At 54.7% G+C, this 25,635-nt stretch overlaps 9 protein-coding genes across 9 annotated transcripts; 7 read left to right on the top strand and 2 right to left on the bottom strand.

Moving 5' to 3' along the window:
• Positions 1 to 553: 553 nt before the first annotated feature.
• Positions 554 to 2,950, top strand: ISF_02903 (C6 transcription factor; the record flags this gene model as incomplete). The annotated part of the gene is made up of 3 exons (XM_018846509.1): positions 554 to 690; positions 786 to 2,639; positions 2,695 to 2,950. The coding sequence occupies 3 exons, from the start codon at positions 554 to 556 to the stop codon at positions 2,948 to 2,950; spliced, it is 2,247 nt and encodes a 748-aa protein (XP_018706237.1).
• Positions 2,951 to 3,113: 163 nt separating this feature from the next.
• On the bottom strand, positions 3,114 to 5,838 carry ISF_02902 (adenylosuccinate synthetase; the record flags this gene model as incomplete). The annotated part of the gene is made up of 17 exons (XM_018846508.1): positions 3,114 to 3,167; positions 3,222 to 3,248; positions 3,307 to 3,447; positions 3,623 to 3,684; positions 3,747 to 3,835; positions 3,985 to 4,033; positions 4,084 to 4,180; positions 4,233 to 4,268; positions 4,317 to 4,641; positions 4,691 to 4,799; positions 4,858 to 4,962; positions 5,019 to 5,083; positions 5,172 to 5,246; positions 5,299 to 5,319; positions 5,566 to 5,622; positions 5,670 to 5,703; positions 5,805 to 5,838. 17 exons carry the CDS (start codon positions 5,836 to 5,838, stop codon positions 3,114 to 3,116), a joined length of 1,380 nt encoding a protein of 459 aa, XP_018706236.1.
• Positions 5,839 to 9,367: 3,529 nt separating this feature from the next.
• Positions 9,368 to 10,351, top strand: ISF_02901 (Glycosyltransferase; the record flags this gene model as incomplete). The annotated part of the gene is made up of 1 exon (XM_018846507.1): positions 9,368 to 10,351. One exon carries the CDS (start codon positions 9,368 to 9,370, stop codon positions 10,349 to 10,351), a length of 984 nt encoding a protein of 327 aa, XP_018706235.1.
• A 395-nt stretch (positions 10,352 to 10,746) lies between these two features.
• Positions 10,747 to 11,853, top strand: ISF_02900 (hypothetical protein; the record flags this gene model as incomplete). The annotated part of the gene is made up of 4 exons (XM_018846506.1): positions 10,747 to 11,480; positions 11,535 to 11,663; positions 11,720 to 11,768; positions 11,836 to 11,853. The coding sequence occupies 4 exons, from the start codon at positions 10,747 to 10,749 to the stop codon at positions 11,851 to 11,853; spliced, it is 930 nt and encodes a 309-aa protein (XP_018706234.1).
• A 158-nt stretch (positions 11,854 to 12,011) lies between these two features.
• Positions 12,012 to 12,655, top strand: ISF_02899 (hypothetical protein; the record flags this gene model as incomplete). The annotated part of the gene is made up of 2 exons (XM_018846505.1): positions 12,012 to 12,105; positions 12,159 to 12,655. 2 exons carry the CDS (start codon positions 12,012 to 12,014, stop codon positions 12,653 to 12,655), a joined length of 591 nt encoding a protein of 196 aa, XP_018706233.1.
• Positions 12,656 to 12,998: 343 nt separating this feature from the next.
• ISF_02898 (lysophospholipase Plb1) lies at positions 12,999 to 15,186 on the bottom strand (the record flags this gene model as incomplete). Its single annotated transcript, XM_018846504.1, has 3 exons — positions 12,999 to 14,353; positions 14,425 to 15,006; positions 15,114 to 15,186. 3 exons carry the CDS (start codon positions 15,184 to 15,186, stop codon positions 12,999 to 13,001), a joined length of 2,010 nt encoding a protein of 669 aa, XP_018706232.1.
• A 1,999-nt stretch (positions 15,187 to 17,185) lies between these two features.
• On the top strand, positions 17,186 to 18,959 carry ISF_02897 (Cytochrome P450; the record flags this gene model as incomplete). The annotated part of the gene is made up of 2 exons (XM_018846503.1): positions 17,186 to 18,208; positions 18,276 to 18,959. 2 exons carry the CDS (start codon positions 17,186 to 17,188, stop codon positions 18,957 to 18,959), a joined length of 1,707 nt encoding a protein of 568 aa, XP_018706231.1.
• An 813-nt stretch (positions 18,960 to 19,772) lies between these two features.
• On the top strand, positions 19,773 to 21,268 carry ISF_02896 (Phospholipid/glycerol acyltransferase; the record flags this gene model as incomplete). Its single annotated transcript, XM_018846502.1, has 4 exons — positions 19,773 to 19,969; positions 20,068 to 20,311; positions 20,370 to 20,818; positions 20,905 to 21,268. The coding sequence occupies 4 exons, from the start codon at positions 19,773 to 19,775 to the stop codon at positions 21,266 to 21,268; spliced, it is 1,254 nt and encodes a 417-aa protein (XP_018706230.1).
• A 2,045-nt stretch (positions 21,269 to 23,313) lies between these two features.
• ISF_02895 (AT DNA binding protein) lies at positions 23,314 to 24,497 on the top strand (the record flags this gene model as incomplete). The annotated part of the gene is made up of 3 exons (XM_018846501.1): positions 23,314 to 23,866; positions 24,005 to 24,121; positions 24,217 to 24,497. 3 exons carry the CDS (start codon positions 23,314 to 23,316, stop codon positions 24,495 to 24,497), a joined length of 951 nt encoding a protein of 316 aa, XP_018706229.1.
• Between the last annotated feature and the right edge of the window lie 1,138 nt (positions 24,498 to 25,635).

Raw genomic sequence — 25,635 nt, 5'->3', positions numbered from 1 at the left:
GTGTCCAAATTGCGAACCCGAACCCAGATCTTGCTCAAACGAGTGATCAGTAACCCAGCCAAAATACATCTCCCTAACTACCAGTGCGAGGCATCGGCTGGCTGGCTAGTGTGGCAAGTGGCACAGTTCTACGCTCTACCATCCGCTACTATGTGAGCAGCTCCTCTTCACATCTACTTCAGCCGTTTACGGAGGCGAAATAGCTTACATTTCATAGATTCTCCCCACCTCGTATCCAATCTGTTGCTCCATGGTTTCTTCGTTATTGAGTGGCTCTTGTCGCCATATTCGCCTGGCCTAGCACTCACTTTGCAATATTCGCCCGAGATACCGAGATCTCTCCATCTGTCGTCCTCTGGCCAGCCTCCCTTCGCTTTCTTTATCAAAGACCCATCTCTGGCGGGCCTCAAACAAGGGGTGGAGGTTCTCCACGACCGGAATTCAATCGGTTTAACTGTATCAGCGGCAGTGTCTGTCCCCTGCCCGCCTGTCAAAGCTCTCCCGATCACATCATATCTCTCCGACATAGCCCACTATTCTATCTCGCGCCCTGATGCCCGAGGAGGAGCAGGTCTCGGCTACACTTAGCCAGCATGATGGCTCCAGTGGTGACGAGGCGAGAGACAATGCCTCGACCGACTCTACCGGGGGCTCCAAGAAGCGCAAGCGCAGCAAGTATCAAAAGACCTCGTGAGTGGCACCCCTGTCATAGCTTCAATCGCCCATGTCAGCCTTGCATACTGCTGTCTCGTCCATGTGGTGTGATTAACCAGAACCATCGGCAGATGTGAGCTTTGCAAAGCTCGGAAGGTCAAGTGTGATCGGGCGGAGCCGGCTTGCTCATGGTGCGCCCGTCATAACCGCACCTGCGTCTATCTTGAGAGGCAGAAACCTGGCAGCCGCATCGGCTTCAGTCTCGAGCTGGAAGCCAAGGTCAACAGGATTGACGCGCTTCTTCAGACCCTCGGTCGTCGGGTAGAGGAGCACATCGCCGAAGGACATGCGGGACATTCGCAGACGCTCTCACCAGCCATTAGCACTCACACACAGTCTCACATCGATCTCTATGCACAGGACAGGAACAGAAGCAGCCCTGCCAGCGGTGCTCCTCGAACGACGCCATCCATAGCGGCTGGTCCGCCATCTGCACTCTCAGGTCAGGCTTGGGATGACGAACAACGACTGGGGCGAATGCCTGGCCAGGCAATGACTGTTGACTACAACAATACAACACTACCTGCCCTACGGATAACACCTCTCCGACGAGGGCCGTCATCACTGTCTGCTGGCACAGACTTGCCGCCCCAAGATATCGTGTACACCTTGGTCGATCTGTACTTCAAACACTGCAACACGTGGTCCCCCATCTTAGATCGCAAAACAACGTTCAGCATCTTTTTTGGTTCGACGTCGCTAAACGAAGCCGACCGAGTTCTATTACACGCTATTGTAGCGACCACGCTTCGATTTCTGAAGGATCCTAGATTCTCGCCCGAGATGCGCGCTCACTACCATGAAACCTCTCGCCAGATTGTGCAAATGTACGCGATGGAGCACGTCAGTGTCGAAGCGCTGCGTGCTCTCGTCATCGTCTGTCTCGATGAGCTCGGCACCTCCAACGGGCCGCGAGGGTGGAACTTGTTGTCGCTGCTGGCGCAGAACGCTCGGCAACTCAGCCTGTGCGAGGAGAGTAGCGTTTTTCTCTCTGTTGAAACCAGTGACGACTCGCCCATGACCGGCTCTATTAGACGCATCGCCATTGACCGACCGCAATCTTGGATCGAGGACGAGGGCCGCAGGCGGCTCGCCTGGATGGTTTATCTCCTTGACCGATATGCGACAATTGCAACGACGACATTCGATTTCATGTTAGATGATACAAAGATGAAGAGGGTATTACCCTGTTCTTACGACCTCTTCTCGCGCGACATTCCGGTTGAGACACGATCTTGGGGCTCGAGCCCTGACCAACACGGCTCGGCGGGTCTTGTGGTCAACAAGCCCGACAACTTGGGCAGCTTCTCATATCACTGTGAGATTCTACGAATCCTCAGCAAAGTTCATGACTTTCTCAAGACACCACTAGATATCACATCATCCTCTGAAATGGCGGCCTGGAGAAATACGTATCGATCGCTGGATTCATCACTTGACGCTTGGTTGCGAGGGCTACCTGGTGACTACAGCAAGATATCTGCCTTGTGTCACTCGGACCCCGCAAGCCGAGTTGCGAATTGGTTCATGCTGCACAGCGCATATGTCACAGCTGTCGTACGCCTCCACTCTTCCGCGGCATATCCGACTGTGAGGTCGCATCTGTTTGTACCCTCGCATTACGCCATGCAGCGCTGCCTGTCAGCTGTGCAGAGCTTGGGTGACATTGCGCAAGATGTGTACGAGGCCAGTGGATTGGATCACCTCGGGCCGCCATTCATCTTCTCCCTCTGGGTCGCGGCTCGCCTGCTGCTTGTTCACGCCGCGACAATTGGCTGTCCCGTCGACCCGCGCATCGAATTCTTCATCGAGATCCTTGGGCACGTTGGGCAGTACTGGGAGGTTGCCGACAACTACGCCAAGGTTCTTGCCCGTGTTGTTCAGCGCGGTAGACAGGGCGGCATGAACTTCAACGCTATGCGACAGTGAGTAATCCCCGCCAGCATCGGCTATGAACCTGTACTAACATCTTCAATGCAGGAGCGCACACGGTCTCGTAACACTGACCGGGTCGACTCGACAAACGGGGACTGAGCCTACCTCGACCCAAATCACGTCGCTCAGCGAGCTGGACAACATTGACGTGTTTGACTTTTTCAACTACCCCAAGATATCAGAACCCGCGGTGCGGGCACTGAGTGGCCAATCGCAGTCACAAAATACAGCAAACGGTGAGGTGGCAAGGTTGCCGGACCCAGAGTCGGACTGGCTTGGATTCGTGCCGCAGGGCACGTAAGATCATGTACCATACACTATAATTGACCGCTTTCACATACTTGTACCCTGGATACCGGTTCTGCTCATCGACGCAGATTGACGTGTCCTTTCTTTCGCTCGTTTGGGCCGAGATGTCAGCGGCTGTGAGTGCTTAAGATGAAGGCCTCCACCATTCGGCGCAATCATGCGCGCTGTATCATGGCCTCACGTTCGGGTCCGGTGCCAACGTACTTGATCTACGGAAACGTTAGTATCTTCCGGGCTTGAACAAAACCTGCGCCCCAACGTACCTTGACTCCCACAAATTGCTCAATGTACTGCTAGAAGTCAGCGCCGTTGTTCGCTAGCACGAGTCCAAGCTCGAGCGAGGCTTACCTCCACGTAGTCGCGAGCCTTCTTGGGCAGGTCGTACCAGGTGCGCGCGTTGGTGGTTGGCTTTTGCCAACCTGGCATCTCGTGGTAGACCACCTCGGCTCGTTCCAAGATCTCGAGATCCGCAGGGTACGAGTCCAATTCCTGTTTCAGACGCGGTCAGCGTCACGATCATATAGTATTGTCTCGTTGGCATCACTTGCCTGTCCGTCGATCTTATAAGCGATCGCGATCTTGATGGTTTCGAAAGTGTCCAAGACGTCGAGCTATCCAAGTGTTAGAAGTCTTTCAACGCATCTAAAAAGTATACTAGGCCTACTTTTGTGAGATTGAGGCTGGTGTAGTAGTTGATGGAGTTGCTGTATTTGACAACCACGAGGTCTGGTACTAACTGTTAGTTGTGTTCCCAATGCTTGGGGGGAAAGGGGTTGAAGTTTTCGTACCGAGCCTACCAACAGTTAGCAAGTTGATCGGCAGCAAAAGTGAAGAAAGCTCACCATCCACATCGGCGCCTGCGGCCGGTCGACGTCCCCTATGTCCTGTCAGCGGTCGAAAGCTTCACTGCCCTGGGGCGGAAGGTAGCCTCACCCATTCGCGTCCAATCTCTTGGAGTTTAGTGCCAATCCTAGGGAGCTTTGATTAGTCCAAGGTTTGCTTCCGGGTAGTGTGATAAGGACGCACTCTTCCGTATCTTCGGTCTTGAAGGCGCCCCAACCGACGCGGGTGGTGTCTGTTTGCCAGTTAGCAGCGAGCGTCAGGAATGGGGAGCGATCAACATACAAGCCTTGACGACCCCAACCGTCTCCGTAATGTTCTTCGGGTTCAGAGCGAGGCCACCGATGACGCCAGCGAGCGTGGTATTCGACGAAGTGACGAACTGTTGTCGATTAAAAACCGCTGGTGGAAGAAGGAAGCTGGCGCAGACTTACCGGGTACGAGCCGTAATCAACATCTAGCATCAGTGCCTATCGAAGTCAGCGCTGTTTTTCCTACCTCTGGGGGGGAGGGCCTACGTTTGCGCCTTCGATCACAATCTTGGAGTCGCTCTGCTGCGCGGATGCCATGAAGGACACGCCGTCGACGACGTACTTGCCCATCGTCTCCCTATACTCTTCGAAACGAGCGAGCTCGGCTTCAACGTCGTACGTGAACAGCTCTCCGAAGCGCTTTCGATAGCCATCAGCTAAGCGCCTCATCTTCTTCTCCAAGCTTCCGGGATAGAAGATGTCTGTCAACTTGATGCCAGTTCGCTGGGAAAACGTCAGCGCACAGTGCGACGCCCTCATCAAGCCAAGTAAAGTCTTACCGCTCTGCTTGTTTGGTAGCATGGGCCGATGCCTATGGTTGAAGTTAGACCCGGTTGCTTTGATAGAGTCGCTGGCTCTACGCTTCATTTACGGGGGTGCTTGTGAAGGCGCGAACCCAGCAAACAGGGAATAGCGCAGTAGGGAGCTGTGAGGGTACGGTACCGCGTTTTGTTGTTCCAATGGCTTCGTCTGAGGTTTCCGTTAGCTGCTGCTTTGAGAAGAAGACACGGGAAAGGTCGGGACGAACCTCCAAGCTCCTTCTCCTCCAGGCCATCCACTGCCATGTGCATGTCCAGGAGGACATTGACACGGTCCGAAACAAGGATGCGGTCGTGTACCGCAGTCAGACCCTCTGGGTTCATGTTAGACATACTGATGCTGAAGCGGTCGGGATATGCTGCGACATACTCTCTTCAAGCTCTTTGAGCTCGCTGAAGAAGGTTGGGCTGGGGGCGACCGAGTCAGTCTTTGACCTGTTGAATTGTGGCCAGGCGAGACATCAAGAAGATGCCTGCCTGGCTATCGATGAGATCACATTCGGGGAGGGTTCCGATGACGTACATGTGAAAAACAACGCCGGAACCGATGAAGTTCATGCACCGGGGATTCATGAGCCCGGAGGGCAGGAGGTGAAAGCTGCTACAAGTTAGTAGCCAACTCCTGGCAACTACGACAGCCGGTTCCCTACCTATAGGAAACTCCATCCACCCTTTTAACTGATTAGCAAATAACATGTACATCAATGAAAAGCGTGTGACGAACTTGATCAAGTGACCTGAAGCCCGTCGTACCGGTCAGCGCTGATCCTCGGAACGGGTGCCGCTCGCTACAAATAAACCGACCTGCATTATGTCCACCCTTGAAAGGTATTAGCAGGTATTCCGCCGCGAGATCGTCAATTTTGAAGGGTTCGTGGCAGCCGTTGGCGGAATTGGTGTGCCTTGGTTGAACTTACGGCAGCTCGGCAACAGAGTTGCGCCTCCCGCGACTGGATATCAACCAGTTTTCCCTTCTGAACACGAGTTGCATCGTCAAATTCTGGATGTCACACGACGGTACTGGTTTCCGATGGAGGAACTCACGCCTTCGTCGCCTATGAGGTCATGGTCAGTCATCACAAGTGCCACAACTCGATATCGACCGGGCGCCGGAGGAAAGGACGCGTTTCAGTCAAGGGAGGCAAGGAACACTTACCCCATTGGGCGCCTAGAATGACGGTGATGGTCATTTTTTCTGCGAGACTGGCGGTCGTTTGTCGTGGTTGAAGAGAAGCAAACGAAGATGAGCGATTTCGGACTCAGTGCCAAAACACTCACGGGGCCCACTCGGTCGGTTGCGAATTACACCACTACATCTACACTTATTACAGCATTTGAAAAGTTGACGACAGTCATAAACTCTGGAACATCAAAGTTGGCTGTCCACGCATTCCGCCATTATGTTCAACATGGTCATTTGAAGCTCTTCGCGGCCCATCGGGATAATATCCAAGCAACTATGCCAGACGGACCCGAGAACCCGACTTCCGATGCGCGGGGGCGGCGACGTTGTGTTATAATTATTTCGACTGGCACCATTTTCATGCCAAGAAACAACCATTCTCGGATCGTGTCGTGGTGAGGAGAGCCAGATATATAGATACGCCTGGGCTACGGCCACTGCCACCGAACATGGGTGTTGCTTCATAGGAAGGGCCTACCCTGCAGCGCAACAGCAGGGCCACTTTACTGAAGGCGAAGCCCAAGGATAACCAACCCAAACGGGCTGATTTTCTGGGTTCATACTTTATTATCTGCCGGGTTTGACAGTTGCAGGATGCGGCATACCCTGGTCGCCTCGGGCGTGTCATGCCAAGCTGCGGTCGGATTGGCGAGCCCTGATTGAGGCTCAACCCGAGCTGCGCACGTGTACTGGGTACATTCTGAGCCTTATTAGTATGGACGGCATGGCGGTGCAGACTATACCAGCCGCACGGTTGAGGACCGCGTTACGAAGTAGAGACGAGACAAACAATGCGACGAGCTACTAGCGACAAGGCAGGAATACAACGGCGACCTAATTAGAGACATGACGAGAAAATGCAAAGACCGAGTCAGCGGTGAAGTTTGATTGTTCTATAGTGACTGGTGACTTAGCAGACCCTCGATTCTGTGGACTTGGCCTCGTCGCCCGGGACATGAGTAGGCCAGGTTGGCTTGGCATATCAGGCGCCGCGCCACACTGGGCATCCATGGTCTTTCATTCTTCATCGGGTCGGTGATAGGTCGGCTAGTACATATCGGGGACGTGATTGCGAGAGTTGCCCGCTGAGCCGCTGATTCCGTAGCCAGCACAGCTCCTTGATCGCCTACCAGCCCTCCGGGTCCCTGGCGTCGGCACTCAGGGCTAGCCCACAATTTTGTCTTGAACTTGAAAACGTCTTGTTCGTCTTCGTCTTTCTCTTACCTCATGGCAACTCAATTCCTGGATCTTGATGGATGTGTCCTTGAGACAGGCTAATATCACGGTCCTCCCTTTAGCAGCTCCCTTTCAAGGCCGAAAGCCAACTCTATTGGTATAGAGGAGGGGCGGGCTGTAGCAAATACGATACGGCCCTCGGACAGAAGGAAAAAGTTGATCAGATCCAGGGAGAAAAACAGAGATAATTATGCCCGTCGATGTCGACACTGATAACTACATAGTTACCCAGGAAGGCAGGTGAAAAAAAAAAAAAGGGTTGATGTGCAGGGTCAAACTAGCAACTTGGCAGGGCAAAAGAGGGGTCCGCGTCTGCAGGCTACGCAAGAAGGAAAGCTTGGTCTCCAGAAAAGTGTAAAAAGTGTAGAAAGTGGGCTGTTGAGCTGGGTTGGACTTGTCGATTCGGTTGAGGAGCAGACGACAGAGCCAACCAATTCCAAAGGCTGTCATGTCTGTCCGTCATGATCGATCTCGCCCGACTTGCCTCTCCCCGGAAATGTTCATTTTTTTCTTGCTCACCGGAACACCAGGAATTGTAGGCCCCAGCCCAGTGAGTCTTGGTACTGCAGTGTTTGAATGCTTGGTGCTGTGCTGGCTGGTGCCCCTGTTTCCTGTGCCCTGTGTCCTGTGCCTCGTGTCCTGCGTTTCGTTGCTGACTCGGGCCCTTTGATTAGAGTCTTGATTTTTCCAAATTTCAACAACAATTACTCACGGGTGCTTGTCGTGCAGAATTCTAGAATGTAGCAGCGCGCACACCGCCCGCCGCCATCATCTCGGGCCCTGCCGAGACAGAGTAGACAGCACACAACGGCTCTTGCGGGCACACGCAGGATGATTCACCATCACCACCCCGTGCCAGTCATTGTTGGTTGACTTGATCAAGTACCACAACGTGTCACTCATAGGTAGAAAGAGAGAGCTGTCTCACGTGGCAACATCTAGTAATACTATTAAGGACAAGGACGTACGTAATCGCTGCTTGTTCCCGAGGATGATATGGAACAAATGACCTGACAAATGGACAAAGGACAAAAGACCCTTTTCTACCCCTCCAATGCAATGCGTTACCAGACCGTTCACAGCTCCCCTCTCCCCCACAACACGGATGGGATGGGCGACCCAGCAGCCCTACGACCAAACCTTCTTCCCTCACTACTGGTAACAATGTATGTATGTACATAGTTACTGCTAACTAAGCAGTATAACTGGTCAACTAGCTCCATAGTTCTGCCTGTAACAAGGGGCAAAACTTTGTGGCTTCCTTGTTCCACCAAAAAGGGACAAGCCGCACGTTTCTTATGTTATCCCCCCCCTGCTAAATGCTCGCATTCCCTGGCTAACCCGACGACGTGCTATGTGCCCTTTTGCAGGGGCCAACGTAATCCTGCTGAGGCTGCGATCCTCTTTCTCTGCCACCCGACCAATCTCACTGTCTACATAGTTAGCGACTTCACCTCTAGGATACTACTGCCTGCTGGCTATGGTCGTACGAAGGCGTCTCACAGTAACGACTAATGATGCTTGGCCTTGGATGCGCCCCCTTTGTCATCACTGATGCTGACTGCTATGACGATGCCTTCACCAGCCACCGTCCATCTGTTGGCGTTTCTTCTTCTCCTACCCCATTCAGCCTTGCCCCCAAAGCCCACTTGGTGACGCGGCGCAGCCGTCCCTTTGACATCGCTACTAGTTATGGCATCTTATTAGCGAGGGGCCCATGAAAAAAAAGAGAGAACCACACCCTCGAAGAATGCTTCTACCCAGTATAGTGGAGCTGGCAATACGAAGGCGTTTCCCCTTCTGCTATTGGGCGGCGCCCGGTGTTGGTGTCAGAAACGTCGGCCCGTTGGCGGCAATCGGTGTAGCCCTCTCTCTGGGATAAATGCCATTGCGGCATCAGGGGACAAGGCCGGCTCGTGAGACTGTTATGCTTGTTAGATTATGGGTGTAGCAAGCCGTACCCATACCCAGCTCCCGGGCCTGCATAACTGTAGTTGTACTTCGTGTCAGGCTTTGACAAGCCGCCATCGTGTAGCGAGTCGAATAAGTTACTCCGTTCTTGGTCCTCCCAATCACCATCTTCCAGGTCCCCTCTAACTCTCCTTTCACCTGGCCATTCCTTCTCGTCACTACTTACACCCTCTCTCCATCTGTCTGGTTCTGCTTCCCAATATTGCCTTTGTTATTATAGTCCTTTCTCCAGCCATCTGTTACTAAGATCTGAGATCTGACTTGGTCAAACTTCCCCAACACTTCCACTTCCATCTGTCATTGATCCTGGTACACTAGACGTAGCCATCATGCCACTGGGTTGCTTCAAGAGAGCATCTCGGCTTGTGCTGCTGGCCGTTGGCGTCGGTGCAATCCTCTCCTTCCTCCTCCTACACCATGCCCTCTCCCCAAGCATCGCCTCCCCAGAGAGAATAAAAGACGCCGCCGACACTGTCGACCACTGCGAGCTATCGAAGAATAACACAAATCCCCGGATACCGAACAAGATCCATCAAATATGGAAGGACAAGGACCTTTCCACCTATCCTCTCACGGCGTCGACGGGTGCCTGGGAGTCCAAGTTCGAAAACACAAACTACACGATAAGGCTTTGGACAGAGGCCGACATAGTAAACCTGGTCAAGTCTTCCTACCCGTGGTTCCTGTCAACATACGAATCCTACAAGTACAACATTCAACGCGCCGACGTTGCTCGCTTGATGGTCGTCCACCACGAAGGCGGCATCTACGCCGACCTGGACGCCTATCCCTCGCTCGACACCTCGGCCGAGACCATATCCTGCCTCCAGAACCTCGGATACCAGGCCATCCTCGCGCCCACCAGCGAGGATAGGGGCATCAGCAACCACTTCTTCATGGCCGAGCGCGACTCCGAGTTCCTCCTGTGGGCGCTGCACGAGGCCAAGAAGCGCGCGGGCTCCCTCTCCGGACGCTTCATGCTGCCCTACGTCGTCGTCTTCTGGTCGACGGGCCCCCTGATGATCACGTCCGTCATGAACCAGTACGCCTGGCTGTACAACCAGGCCTCGGAAATCAAATCCATGGCGGTGCTCAAGGACTCGTTCCTCCACGGCTTCGTGCACCACGCCGCTGGCCGATCTTGGCATGGCTCGGACGGCCGTGCTCTAAATTACATTGCGGACCACTTTACAGAGGTCATCGCCCCTGTTTTGCTTTTCCTTGTTGCTGCCGCCACCGCCATCGTCGTCGCGCGGCGCTGGGGACAGATTCGTCCACGCATTTACAATATTATCCGCCCATCACAAGTATAGAACACATGGCGATTTTGAAGTTTCGTTTGTTTGAATAGAACCACTTTGTATATTAGTTACTATTTGGGAGAGGCATTGTTGAAATTTGTACCAAAAAGAGTAACCGCGGTTGCCAGATCTAATATATTGTTTTAATCCGTTGCTCGAATCAATTATTCTAACAGCAAGAATTCAAGTGACCGTTCAAGTCAACGCTGGGAGTACGAGAGAAGAACCATCTCTATTCGTAGTTGCTAATCCCCAAGAGGCCGAAATGCGGGTGGCAGACTCTCAACTGGAAGGTGCTCCTTTGCGCTACCTAGTCCTGCTTCCACATCAACATCGACATTGACCTCGACATCTCTCTCGCCAAACATGCCAGCATCATTCCCGCTAGCCATCCTCCTCGATGCGCAATGGATAACTGCGCTGTATCCAGCTCTTCTCCTTATGACGTTTTGATATACTCGGGCAGACGACGCGATGCCGTTGCGCACTCCTCGATACGATCCTCCTTTGACCAGCAGCCCAGCTTCGGAACCACGCGCAACTCCAAAAAAGGGCTTCGTAGCCTTCGATTTCGACCATCGCCAATCAAAGAAGTCAAGTCCTTCCAGTCGAAACCGCCCCAGTCGATACCTAACAGCAGCCGATCGAGCAAGACGAGCAAGACGAGCACCGCGACGCATTCGGACGGAGATGGAGACGCCGACACCGACGCGGGCACTTACGCAAATACGGACACGGAGGGAACCTGGACCGCGGCCAGCACACCAGAGTCTCAGCGCGGCTTCATCGATCTCGAGGCTGGATGCGGGACATGGCCAGAGCAGATCCGCCCTGTGCCGTTTTGGCGCCGGGCCCGGGGACAGCTGTTTCGATCCAGGGTGGAATCCAAAATCCGGCATCCGGAAAGCTGCAGAGACGTCGGCTATCAAGTCCGCCCCGGGTTTCCCCTGCTCAAGCTTTTCTGCTGGATAGCCCTGTTCTTCATCTATCAACTCGTGTTGCGTATCGTGCTCGATGAAGGCGTGTGCAACTCGTCAGACTGGCATACGGGCAATGGCGAGGTCTTGGACTCTATCGTAGCTTGGGGCACTGCAGTTCTGGCGGGATCAGCAGCTTTTCTAATTGGCCAGGGCTACTTTGGGTATTCTCTCCCCTCTTTCTCGCAGGCAGGTGAGTAGCAACTGACACAGTCCAGGTTGCGAGCGACGAGGGAGAGAATGGAGCGTGTCCGACAAACCGCCGCCACCTTGGCGTACGCCTTTATCAAAGCCATGAGCGTACCTGGCGGAGGCCACTCGCAAGGCGAATTGCCTCTAACGGTGTAGTATGAAACCCCCCCCCGAAAACAGCTCCTACTTTGCGGCTCGCTAACCGAGATAGCGAATGTTTGGCGCTGCTCACGGCATATCCGGTCGCGCTTCTACACCAAGTGCAAGGAAACACCTGCGAACCGGCAGTGACGAAATATTGTCAACAAGTTGCTTACAAATTAAAAGAGATCCACGACGGCGTAAGGGTATTTGCCACCTCACCTTGCGCCGGGAGTCACGATCTACCTCTGCATCGCCATGGCCCCAAACAGCACGTTAGAATAGAATACTTTTTTGAGCTGCTTTCGTTGAATCTGGAAAGAGAATTTGCTCAGCAGTGGAGAATAGAAGAAATGCCATCCATGGCACCGCAGCACATCATCTATAACTTGCGCAACCATTTCGAAAACATTGTTGACAATCACTATCTCGATCCCGGTCGCGCACCCATCGTCCGTGAGTCGAATCAGCACACACTTTGCCTGCGCCGTTCTGCTAACCAATAATAGGGGAAAACATCGACATGCTAGCCCTAGCCGGACGAGAATGCACGGTATATGGTGGATCCGACGTGATACCCCTCTGCATGCTCTGGACCATTGACGTCTGCAGCCGCGGCATCGCCTTCACCGTGCCCATACGGCGTTGCTCCTGGTTCATGTCGACATCCGGGCTGCCCCTGGTCTGGCGGATGGCCATCTTGGCCGTTACGAGCGCCATGGTCATCATCCTCCTCAACGAGATGTGGTCGCTGTGGGATCCCTTTGGGCGGGGGGTGAACACATTCTCCTGGACATTGGGCATCGCCTCGGAGATTGACAACATGATCAACGAATTCTACGAGAGCGAGAACAAGGTGCCCGTCCGCGAGCACAAGTTCATGGACTCGGGCGAGTACCTCTCCTCCTCGAATTCCTCCTCGTCAGGGGCGACGCGGACGACGACGACGGGGACCGGAACCGCGCCGAGCGAGGACACGGACGCGCAACAAAGGAGGCGGTGGTAATGGTCGAGCACTTACAATATCGTTAATGGTTTAATATAATGGACTATGAAAGTATACGTAGCCGATGGTATAGGTACGCCAATCGCGAGAAACGAAGAAGAAGAGTTTTTACGACGGTTTATAGGACGGGAGGAGAGCTAAATGTTTGAAGAGCACATAAAAACAAGAAAACAAGAAATGGCCCAATTGCTGCAACGCCCGACGCCTGCGAGTGATGATCACCTGGTGATGTTTTGACAATATTTTCGATCAGAAAAAAAAAAGGAGAAAAGTCTACTACGCGTAGCGATGCCTCTTACTTTGACGCGGCCGTTTGTTCCGGTTCGCGCCGCATCCCCCATTCTTACAGCGACAGCATCGCAACGATGAGCATGACCGCCGCGGGGAGGACGCACAGCACCGACGACGCGCGCCGCGCCGCGCCGCTGTCCTTGACGATGATCGGCTTGCCGTAGTACGTCGGGTCGTAGGGCCGCACGGGCGTGCTGCTGTTGAGGTTGCCCTTCCAGCAGTACCGGTCGAAGCAGCGTGCGCACTGGGCGGGCACGGTGGCGTTGGCGCGGTGCAGGCTGCGCGCCAGCACGGCGCAGGCGACGCACGCGGGCCACTCGGTGTCGCGGGTGGCGTTGAGCTGCGTGGCGACGGCCCAGCCGTTGTCAATGAGCGCGGCGCGCTCCGGGTCGCGCACCGTCCACGTGAAGGTAGTCAGGTTGCCGTTGTAGACGTACGGCTGGTTGGGCAGCCACACGACCAGCGGCGGGAGGGAGGCGGTCGAGGAGAAGTTGCTGGCGTTGCAGCCGAAGAAGGTCGGGCGCGCGTTGAGGCCCAGGTTGCGGAGGGTGTTGCGGTCCGGGATGGAGGGGAAGGGCCCGACGTCGCGCAAGGTGGGCTGCTGTGCGCGCTCGTAGGTGGCGACGAGCGCGGAGCCGTCGGGCCAGCCGTACTCGGTGTCGGAGGAGGCGTCATAGGCAAAGACGACGTCGACGGCGCGCTCGGGGAGCAGGTGCGGGTGGAAGGGCACGTTCTGGGCGTCCTCGCTGCCGTCGACGAGGTTGAGGCGCGAGTGGTTGGCGTTGCGGTTGGTCGCCGGGTTGAAGCCGCGGAACGGGTTCGGCGACCACTCGGCAATGTCGTACGCGGTCGGGTTGCTCAGCGCCGAGATGAGCTTGGCGGCCGTCTTGATGGCGAAGTCGGGCGCGTCGCCGGGGATGTACTTTTTGTTGTTGTCCTTGAGCAACGAGATGGACTGCGTGTATACCGACGACGTGGTGCCCATGACGAAGCCAGCATTGTCAAAGCCGGTCACGCAGCTAGCGCGGTCCGTCACGTCGCCGTCCTGAAAGGTCGTGCCGACGTAGCGCAGCGGCACCCAGCCAGCGAGGGTTGGGTCGGAGGAACCGAGCTCCCACGGCGTGAACTCGTAGACGGTGGAATTAACCGAGGTGATGACGGTCTTTTCGGACGCGCGCCCGTTGGCGAGCAGGAACGGCATCGGCGCCTTGCCATTGGAAAAGTCGGTGTCATTGGCGATAGAGCTCCAGGTATAGCCTGGCCCGCCGTTGCTGGCGTTGACCATTTGGTAGGCCAGCATGCGGCCCCAGTAGTCGCTGGCGGAAACATTGAAGTTGGCCTTGGACTTGCCCTCTACTTCGTTAAAAACGTCGGTGTAATATCCACGGACACTATACTGGTCCGGTCCTATTGAAGCAAAGATGTCAGTCAGCCTCAACGGTTGATGGGGGGATGGCGCGGGCTGAGTGCCCCCCTACCTTTGAAGATGCTGTTCTCTAGCTGCCAGATTAGAGGCGCATCTACCGCACTCTGTACCGAAGTAAAATTGTTCACATATAAGCTGCCGACGAGCCAGTCGCCGCCCGACAGCCCAGATATATACGTCGCGCTCTGCAACAGGCCGCCGAGGTTTCCCTTCTCCTCGCTGCCGGCGGAGCGCGCATCCCAGGCGGCTATTGCGCCGGCGCCGCCAATCATGGCGCGGTAGCCGCCGCCGGAGATGGCAATACCAATGTTGGGGAGCTTTGTGGAGTTGTACGTGACGTTGCCAAAGTACTGCTCGCTGTCGAAGCCGGTGATGGCGAGGCGCTTGAGGAGCCGGCGGAGATGGGGTATTGTCTCCTTGCGACGCTCGAGGAGCCAGGCCTTCTCGTCGGGGCCGATGGAGCTTCCTGCGCGGATCTTGGGCGCAGGATTGGGACACGCTGAGGAGGTCGGGATGTACCCCGAAGGCGCAGCGTTTATGGCGCGTTCGACAACGGCCGGTTCATCTAGTGTGTCGATTGGGGCGGCGGCGGAGGCATGTGGTAGGTTGGAGGGCTCGGCGCGGTCGACGCGGGCTACATTGCACCGTTAGCTTCCATCATGCTTTTGTGTGGGAGGCGATTGCCCGGCGATTGGACCTGTATGCCACGACGCTCGGGATGCCCGAAATTACCTGACGTACCGATTTGAGGTGAGTCGCTGTGCGCTTGCGACAGGCACGCCGTGGCGGCGAGCAGGAGCACCAGATGCTTCATTGTCGTAGTGTATAGACAGTGTTATTGCAGTATGTACGACATTCGAATCGCGAGTTGCCCGCGGGCTGCTCGGTTGCGCCCGTGGGAGAGAGAGTTGCGCTGAGGCTGAGAGTTGACGCAACCAAGTGGTGGGTCGGAAATGTTTCGAGGGGGGATTCGGGGATCCGTGGCGACGCGGGATTCGGGATGACGATGCTGTCTGTGGAAAAGCGTAATGGTGATAGAATTGGCGGAGATGATGGCGTGGAAGATGGGAGATGGCCGGAGGAGTATGTGAGGAGAAAGATAGAGGAGCTGGAAGTTGTGGTTGCTTGCCAAGACTAAGTCAGTGCTGGCTTCTCTTCTCATGAGACGGCCAAGGTCTTAGGTTATTTGTTACTGGGTAGTACTGGTAGGAACTGGCCGGTCTTGGCGGGGACAGCGCTTGGCGACTCGGTATATTCGTGACTTGCGGTCGCAAGGGTACACAAAGAATACGATGTGAGGCGAGGAAGAAGACGCAATCTTCTGTTCGAGGCATACTGCAAATGTGAATTAATCTCAATTGATCTATCTGGGCAAAATCTTGTGTTCAGGGAAAATGCATGGATGGCGCTAGCATTTTGCCTGGCGTTGATTGGAGGCCAGCTTCCGCTAACGTTAATTTAGTACCTGTGCCTGCTAATAAAGACCCTCTGTAGATACCAAGGTATGTACAGTACAGTACATACGCTCAGTTGCACTCATCAGAGGCCCGAACAAGGATCTATATGTATACGAGCCCACGTCTGCGGTGCAGCGCCATGCGTAGAAGACATGAGAGAAAAGAGGACTTGAGAATTCCCTTGGGAACCTAGGAACGGCCCACCTGAGCATCAAATCAGTACTCCTACAGCTTAATCACGGGGACTTGGATGACACCTTAGTATCCGCCTTAAAATTCTTGAACATCGCATAGTGGTGAATTCAGATAGTAAGGGAATTAAGGTTAAGACGCATATCTGTGGTGTAGACTGTTCTTGAAAGGACGATGATGAAGGCTGCTGGTTGTACGGGGTTCTGGGGCTGATCAATATACTCGTCGGGTTGCTACATTTCCCCCATCAATCAGGCTTCAACTCATACGCAACAATCTAACTATCCCGTGCACCCTGCAACATAAGATTGGTTGGTCCTAACTACCGAATCCAGATATGTTGAATCACTGCTGCAAGAAGCCCACCATCCTCGATGCCTCCTCACCAAACCCCACCACGATAAGGCTGCCATGCAGAGCCTCACAACGTATTTCATCCCGGTCCATGAAAATGACGACGCATGTGACGAGTAACTTTTAAAGTTCAGGCTCGTTCGAGAAATGGCCAACGACCACCAAGTCAGGCTTGCCAGCACATCTCGGCACCACGTCGATCAAGGCGCAAGCTTTGTACAAAAATAAGCACCATCTTAGTTTAGCCAAACAGCCACTGATCATCATCTAATCCGGCCCTTCATACTAATCGCGACAGCTAGGGGCCTTCATTAGACGAGACTGCGACGCTAGCGAGCAACATGGCGCTTCTCGAGGCTCGGCTTCTGAGCATTTTCCGAGGCTCACAAGGTGGGCATACAAATCAGCAAGTTCCTCTCGCCCAGGATAGTCATGTAGACCCATTCCTGTAACACAACTGCAACCGCAGTCCATTCATGTCGCCAAGACGAGAGTGTACAGGACATGGCCACCGACGAATCATAAGTTGTGGTTTACCAACTATCTCATGATCGCCGTTGAGTTAGGGCTGACGGTTGACGTGGAGAACTCCTCCTAGCAGGCTGCGCCCCATCAAGCTACGAGTTGTTTGAAGAGACGGGGCGACGAATGAAGACATCGAGAAAGTCTCCGAATGGATGCCAAACTAAGCTCTAAACTTACTCATCGAACTTCCCCTGCATATAAAGTTGCGCTTCCGTCTGTCTCTGCCTGGCCCGCTTGCGCGTCATCTTCCGGGTACCTTCAACAACACAGATAGCTACCGCAATCATGGCGCATACTGCTCTCATCGCCGCTGGTATTATACTCAGCCTTCTCTACCAGCTGTATCGATGGGCCTTGCCAAAGCCCATTCCCGGCATCCCTTACAATAAGGAATCTGCCGGCCGGCTCCTTGGCGACGTGCCCAGCCTGGTTGCTGATATCAAGCGGCGCGGCGACGTCTTCCTCTGGTTCCGCGACCAGAACCTCCAGTCCGGCTCCGTCATCAACCAGGTGTTCACGAACCTGCTCGGCAAGCCCGTCGTCATCGTCGCCGACGCGCGCGAGACGCGCGACATCCTCGTCCACCGCAGCGCCGACTTTGACCGCACCGTCTTCGTCAGCAACCTGCTGCGGCCCATCATCGGCCAGGGCCAGATTACCTTCCCGACCGGGCCCGCGTGGAAGGCGCGCCGACGCCTCAGCCAGGACACCATGTCGGCGCGCTTCCTCAAGAACGTGGCCGCGCCCAACATCCACTCCAGCTGCGCCGTCTTCGTCCGCCTCTGGGAGGAGAAGGCGCGCCTGGCGGCCGGCCGCCCCTTCGACGCCGAGACGGACCTGTTCCACGCGACGCTCGACGCCGTCACCGTCTTCACCTTTGGCAGCCAGTACCCGTACAGGGCGGTGCGGCCGAGGCTGGAGGCGCTGGCCGCGCTGTCGGCCGGGGACGTCGAGCGGGGACCGCGCGCGGACGACCCGGCCGTGTTTCCGCGCTGCGAGATCGACACCGAGCTGCAGAACATCATCGACTTCATCGAGCGGGCGGAGGCCGTCCAGTCGATGGGCCTGCAGGACCTGGGCTGGTACTTTGAGACGATGACGGGGCGCTACAGGACGCTGAAGAGGGCCAAGGACGAGTGCGTCCGGCGCGAGGTCAGCAGGGCGCTGGAGAGGATGAAGGCCCTGGACGAGAGGACCGCGGAGGAGACGGCGCGGCACGGCGTCGACCTAATAGTTAACCGCGAGAGGATCATGGCGGGCAAGGAGAACAGGCAGCCCGACTATTTCGGCGAGGCGGTGCGAGGAGAGGTACCGTGAAAACCCCAGCCGCGCTCTCCCAATCAGCTAATGTAGACTAACGTGAAAGCAAAATCAGGTATTCGGCGCCATCGTCGGCGGCCACGACACGTCCAGCTCCACCATGTGCTGGGCGGTCAAGCTATTGTCGCGGGAGCAGGCCACGCAGACGGCGCTGCGGCGGGCGCTGCAGTCCGCGTACGCCGCGGCCCTCGAGGAGCGGCGCCAGCCGACCGTCGAGGAGGTGCTCGACACACCGCTGCCCTACCTCGACGCCACCATCGAGGAGCTGTTCCGCACGTGCGCCGTCGTGCCCATGAACTCGCGGCAGGCGACGCGCGACACCGAGGTCCTCGGGCGGCCGATCCCCAAGGGCACCGTGGTCATGCACCTCAGCGCGGGACCCGGCTTCACGATGCCGTCCTACCCCGTCGATGACAAGCTGCGGCACTCGAGCGGCGGCAAGGAGGCGGCGGCGTGGGCGGACGACGACGTCGAGGCGTTCCGGCCGGAGCGTTGGCTGGTGGACGGCGCGGAGAGGTGCGACCCCAACGCGGGCCCGAGCAACGGCTTCGGCATGGGCATCCGGTCGTGCTTCGGCAAGCGCCTGGCGTACATGAGCTTCCGGCTGCTGCTGGTCAGCGTGGTGTGGAAATTTGAGATGCTCGAGTGCCCGGAGGAGCTGTCGAGTCCGCTGGGGAAATTTGGCGTGGTGTACAAGCCACAGCAGACTTATGTGCGGTTACGAAAGGTGGCGCTGTAAGGAGTAGTACTTTGTGCATAACTTGGCATGAAAAGCCGCCCTCTGTTCTTTTTTTACTTATTAGCTCTTGCATAAGTAAATCATGATTTCCCCCCCAGATTATCCAATTCTTTCTTTTTCCCATGCTTTACGATTTGGTTGAATGAACAAGGCGGCATCAGCTGCCAGCACCGCCACGCGGGAGCAAGGCCACAGGGGCTCCATTAAACAACGCCTGGTAACGGCGTTAGACTTGACCACTCCTCGATCAGTGCCCGATGTCTTTGCACTGCATCCAACAATACATTCCCAGCAATGGGGAGTAAATGCAATAATTTTACCAATTCTTACAATAGACTCAACAATCCGGCTTCCACAATCACAACTCAATGTGCTGAATTAGGGGCGGCGGATAAGCTTCGGTTAAGAGTATTGCCCACATCGATCTTGGCTGCTGGTTCCAAGCTGTTGTCAGCCTAATTCTTCGGCGCATAGCTTCCAGCTTCCAGCTTCCAGCCACCCGCTCGAGCTACCGAGCCACCCGGGCTTCAAACAAGTTATCACCTGATTGCCCAAGCTCGTGAAGAATGTCTGCCTGACCAACGCCTTTTAGCTCCTCCTGCAGCTGCATCTCCGCAAACTTGTTTGTCCCTGGGTGCGACGAGCTGCGTTTCTTGTTTCTCGACAGCGTCTTCGCCCCATCGGCTCTCAAGAATTTTCTCCTTCTCATTTCACCATACTCACCGTCATCTCCCCCGCACTGCCAGCATCCGAGCGCATATTTTCTCATCGTTGAAAACCGTGCCCCGATCCGTTCAGCTTCCTGCCGCCATCATGAGCCAGGAAGACATTCCCGGCCCGGATGCGGCTCTGGGGCTGAAAGATGGCCTCAACGGCTCGACTGAGAAGCCCGCGCCGACGAAGCCCTCGGCCGCCGCCCATCACCCCTCCGGTAAGGCCGGACATGGCGCGGTTGTCATGTTTCTGCGCGGCCTTGCCTTTGCCGTGTACTTTTGGACATGCTGCATCGCGTATGTTGGATCACCCCTCCTCTGCTCGAGAAACGATCCCGGTAGTTCCGGCGGGACGAGCTGCACCCGGTTCGTTTGGCTAATGCGCTCCCTCGCAGCATCGGCATCACCCAGCTGATTGGCGCGCCGCTCTACTTTGTCAACAAGGACATGTTTTACGCTTACATGGCCATGACCAAGCGGTCCTTTGCCCTCGTCATCACTGTTATGACCAGAATCTGGGGGCGAACCACCATTCGCGTCAGCGGCGACGAGTCTGTGGCCGGCCAAATCAGGAAGATGCCGGACGGCACTGTTCAGTTTGACTTCCCTGAGCGCATGGTCATGATCGCAAACCACCAGGTAAGAAACGTCTCCAAGTAAACGCAACTTTTCCCTGCACGCCGCTAACTCATCTCAGATCTACACAGACTGGCTGTACCTCTGGTGGGTCGCGTATGCCAATCGCATCGGCATGCATGGCCACATCTACATCATCCTCAAAGACTCTCTTCGCTGGATCCCAATCATGGGCACCGGCATGATGTTTTACGGTTTCATCTTTATGTCGCGCAAGATGGCCACGGACCGCCCGCGTCTCGCCCATCGCCTGCAGAAGCTGCGACAGTTGAAGACGGCCCCCAACGGGAGCAGATACTACGACCCCATGTGGCTGCTTCTATTTCCCGAGGGAACCAACCTTTCCAACAATGGAAGGCGAAAATCGTCAAGCTGGGCCGCCAAAAACGACCTTAGAGATCCGGAGCACGTCATGCTACCCCGAAGCACAGGCACCTTCTTTTGTCTGAACGAGCTCAAGGGTTCGGTAGAATATGTATATGATTGCACCGTCGCTTATGAAGGCATAAAGTACGTTCTCAAAGTCCACATCCTAACCTCTCCTCAAAAAATACCTTCTGAAAATGAAGCGAGGCTAACCTCAACCCGTAACGCAGGCGTGGTGAATACGGGGAGGAGCTCTTTTCACTCAGCGGCACATATTTTGCTGGCCGACCACCCAAGTCCGTCAATTTTCATTGGAGGAGATTCCGCCTAGCTGATATCCCCCTCGATGACCAAAATGAATTCGAAGAATGGCTGCGCAAGGAATGGTATAAGAAAGACGAGCTAATGGAGGTGTACATGACGGAGGGACGGTTCCCAGCAATGTCTGACACAAAGACGCCCTATGTCGAGACCGAAGTGAAAACAAGGTCGCCCTTTGAGATTTTTCAAATCTTTGCTGTTGTCGGCATAGTCGGTCTGATGTGGAACAACGTCCAGAAGCTGTACGCAGCCGTCACCAAGATGTTTGGGTGACCTCCGGTGAAGGACAATCTCATATTTTGCTTGCCTCGGAGTTTTCGGTATCTCATCTCTTGGCTAGAGCATCGGCTCGTATTTATGGATCGGAATATGAACCTGGAAGGCTTGGACAATAGCCTTTGTTGATTTGTGATTTTCCATCAGAGTGACGCTTGTTGCAATTGTCTCTTTGGTCGGGTTTGGGTAGTTCATGTGCCAGTGCTTCTTCAAATGGCATGGAAGGGACCATCTCTGTCTCCAGTTGATGGTGCTGCCAGGCCCCGCATCCCACAAGCATTTCGTCTTGAGTTGGACGGCGGCGCGAATACTCTGACGAGCAATGGGTATCAGGGCCGACTTCCAGCTTGAGAGTCATGCCCTGTGAATCACCTTCCGATGTGTCTTTGACCGACTGTACCTGTGGCAAGGTGCTCCAACCGGACTCGGACGATGGGCTCTTAATTGGTATGCCCGTCAGACCGCATATCCATTGCTGTCCAGGGTGCCAATGCATGGGTTGATGACAGCTGCCACCGGGGCCACGGCAGTGCTTTGATCGACTGAGGCCGGTGTTACCGGGTGGGGATGAAAGGAGGGAATGGTACTGCGAGTCTTTGCTGTTGACAACAGGGTCTGGTGGTGTGAGAGGGGAAGTCATGGCGTCAGCCATGGCAAGTGAATGAGATCGCTTTGCCATCTTGGTGAAAGGAGTCAGACGTGAGAGTGTGTCTTGCTTGGGACGGTGTGGTTTCTAATGAAGGTATTATGGTGCAGCAATGAGGGAAGCGATAGGGCAGTCAGGGTATGGCGGTGGGTGTGACAACACAGCACGAAGGTATACACACTGGTGTGGGGGCCAGAGCGAGTTGAGAACAACTTTGGGAACGGAGAGATGATATGAAAGGGAACCGGTTTCTTTGGACAAGACTATGAAAGGGAACGGTAAAAGAGAAGAGGGAAGAGGGACGAAGAGGAGGGGTGGGAGGGTATTTATGTGTGGGTGAAGAGACTTGGTCAGCCTGCGCCGCTGGCCAATCGGATGCCAACGGCTCCCAGCGCAGTGCACGCCTCCCTCGCTATTCCGCTCCGATTTTACTAAACGACAATTATTTTGCTCATTCTTACGATGGATACGCGGCGTGTATTATTTCAATGCATCGAGATCGTTGTGGAGGTGCTGGAATATTAGGCTTGACCATGGCGGCATGCTCTCGCGACTGGCTTGCACGATGGGCTGCATCGGCGGCATATGAGGTGCCGTGACCTTTTTTTACGACACCGTTAAAATCCCCGAGTTTCCGCCTTGAATTTGATGTCTTTTTGAGATGAAGACTTGCAAATTCGCTTCGATGCGCGGATGCAAACTTTGCCGGCTTTGATGGGTGGCTTCGCCATGGGAGGGAAGGTGCCGGCTCTGAGCGGCCCTGGGGAATCTCGCTGTGCCTCCACAGGTAGTGCGCTGTCGAGGTCTTTTCGGCCCCAGTGGACTCTGTATACACCCAGTATTTGCAGAAAACGCAGGAAACGAGGTTTTTGGACGAAAATACTCGTCTGCGCTGGTAGTGTGTCTGAATGGGATGCAATGCGGGAGAGGCCGACACGAGGGTACCAGCCCATACTAGCAGCCGGCATGGTATCACATTTTTTAAATTTTAGCTTGAGGGGTTTCTATGCTATTTCGCATTGTCTAAATTGGTGTTTCAGCGTCTTTTTTTCAATTTAGTAATTATCACGCTGTCTACAGTCTTCATCCCGGCCCTGGAACCATCACCTGTCGTTGAGTTATGGGTCCCGAAACTGCTTATTAGGCGGGGAGATCTCAACTCACCCTGTTTCCCCCCATATTTAAGCAAAGCCAGCCACATTTTTAGCACTTTTGCTCACTATCTCTTACTAGCCACAACGGTGCTTGCCTGCATTGTGCGACGCGCATCAAATTATCTGCTGTTGCACTCGCCCACTTCTCTGCGTTGAAAACAGTACTTGCCTGAGCCTTTTTTCCCTGGCTTTTTCTTCTTCTTGCAAGCCCATTGGTTGTGAAGATCTACCCAGCGAGAGATATGCCCGCACGTAAGCGTAACAACGCGGTCGCGAACGGCGCCGACGATGCTGAGCCCGTCGCCAAGCGGCGATCGTCGCGACAGGCCGCTGCGGCAACCGCGTCAAACCCCGCGCCAGCACAGGTAAAGAAGCCTGCTTCTGCCCAGTCCGAGACCAAGCAGCCATCTGAGGTAGCCAAGAGCAAGGTCTCTAAAAAGGCTGCCGACAAATGGGCCAAGGTCAACGGAAAGGCGTCTGCAGCTGCTACGGAGGCAGCAAAGCCGGCCAAGGTTGCCAAGAAGGCGGCACCTGCTACCACAAAGCCTGGGGGCAAGGAGGGCAAAAAGGCCAAGGCATCCGTCAAAGACACCGAGGAAGACGGCGCCGATCGGGCAGGATCGGAGGACCCGGATGTGGACTCGATACCAGCCGTGAACCCGGACGCGCCGAGGCACGAGGGCGAGTGGTACTGGTTGATGAAGGCGGAGCCGGAGACGCGCATGGAGAACGGCCACGACGTGCGTTTCTCGATCGACGACCTGCGGGCCAAGACGAGGCCTGAGGGCTGGGACGGTACGTGTGGTTTGCTTGTTTGTGAAACACTAAGCTCTCGCTAACATGTCGTCCGGGGACAGGCATCCGCGCGTATCCTGGTATGAATATTTGCTCGATTTTCTTGCCCCTTCTGAAGGTCTGACAATTCTTTATTAGCACGCAACAACATGAGAAACATGAATGTCGGCGACAAGGCCTTCTTTTACCACTCCAACTGCAAGGAGCCTGGCATCGTCGGCATCATGGAGATTGTCAAGGAGTTTTCCGAGGACAGTAAGCATCATACTTTTTCTTTTCTTCGTTGTCCTTTTCATCATCGCCCCTCTCTTGCAAACGTGTGCAATCTCGGTCTAACGTAGGAAATCCAGAGAGCGCCAGGCGCCCCGGGACGCCATACTACGACCCGTCGTCGACCGAGGAGAAGCCCAAGTGGGATCTGGTGCACGTCGAGTTCCGCAAGAAGTTCGCGGTGCCCATCTACCTCAAGGAGCTGCGCGCGATGGGCGCGGCGGGCGGGCCGCTGGAGACGATGCAGATGCTCAAGCTGGGACGGCTGAGCGTGAGCAGGGTGAGCGACGGGGAGTGGAAGGCGCTGTGCGAGTTGGCGGACGAGAAGGCCAAGGAGGCAGGGTTGGAGCACGAGGAATGATATGGAATAGATGCTTCTTTGATGTAGGTATAATGGATAGATAGCCTTCATGTTGCAGTATCGTCATCTTGGATTTCAGCCCCCCGCCCTTTTATCATGTCACAAAAAGGTCACGCGTCTTATAATTGCACGGAGTAGTCTAGAATCCGGTCTTTCCATGGTTCGGTCAAGGGCCAGCAGATGCATGTCTCAGGCGCTGCAGTGACAACGCCATGGATTTTCTTTGCTTGGTAAATGGTGGTCGAAATTATGATTCGAAAGAAGTCAATACGGGCAATTAGTGGTGGCTACCTGGCCCAAAGTGCCGTTACATGCTGTTGCAAACGAATCAACTTGAGACATACGAACACAGCAGGTATCTGAAGGTGATGCGCCACTACTTTGAATCACTACTGCGATTGCTGTTCGGTAAAGAGAAATCTGATAATAGTTTATGCAGAATGGAAAGCAATTCTGTTTTGCTTAGCTTTCGAGGTGAAATGTTCTTTAACTGCCCACCTGGGTGAAACCTGCTGCGTAGTCGAATCCATCGTTCACAATACGCTGCACCTTGTCCAATACAGCAGCAGATCGGGCTGTTAGACTCGTACGATCAGGAACATTCATAGATAGCAGCCTTGGTCAAATGTAGTACTCGTTTGAATGTCATCTCTGAACCACCTGTTGCTGCGATTATGATGCCGGCGGTTATCGAGTTGAGGCAAGTCGAGCCATAAGAAGGTTTCCGCCAAGTTTTTGTCTCTCCTTGCCCCAAACTTTGATTTTCTTCATGTTTTTGACTCATATACTTGAGTTGTTATGTCTCCTCATTTCCTTGTTCCTGTTGATGATATTCTTTGTCACTGTAACTGTTTATAAGAACACTTCTCTGGAACTATGAATACCAAGACCCTAGAATGCCACTTTTGACACAGCCTCGGGTCGTATAAAGTTCCTGGAAATATTCAATGAAAACATAAATCTCTCTCCATCTACCAATTTTACTAAAAGAGAAATACATACCCCAAAAAAAATCAGCACCAAGTCGTGGCAGCACCACAGTCCTCCTCCGCACGGTGTTTGCATTCACCCTGGTACCCACCGTCTGGTGGCTCAGCAAAGCGCTGCAGTTTGTCTCGACAGCGAGTACCTACAGTAG

The sequence above is a fragment of the Cordyceps fumosorosea genome (genome assembly GCF_001636725.1).
Source record: "Cordyceps fumosorosea ARSEF 2679 chromosome Unknown scaffold_5, whole genome shotgun sequence".
NCBI classification, from domain to species: Eukaryota; Fungi; Ascomycota; class Sordariomycetes; order Hypocreales; family Cordycipitaceae; genus Cordyceps; species Cordyceps fumosorosea.
Note: the sequence above shows the minus strand (reverse complement) of the source record. Positions and strands in the feature narration are given on the sequence as shown.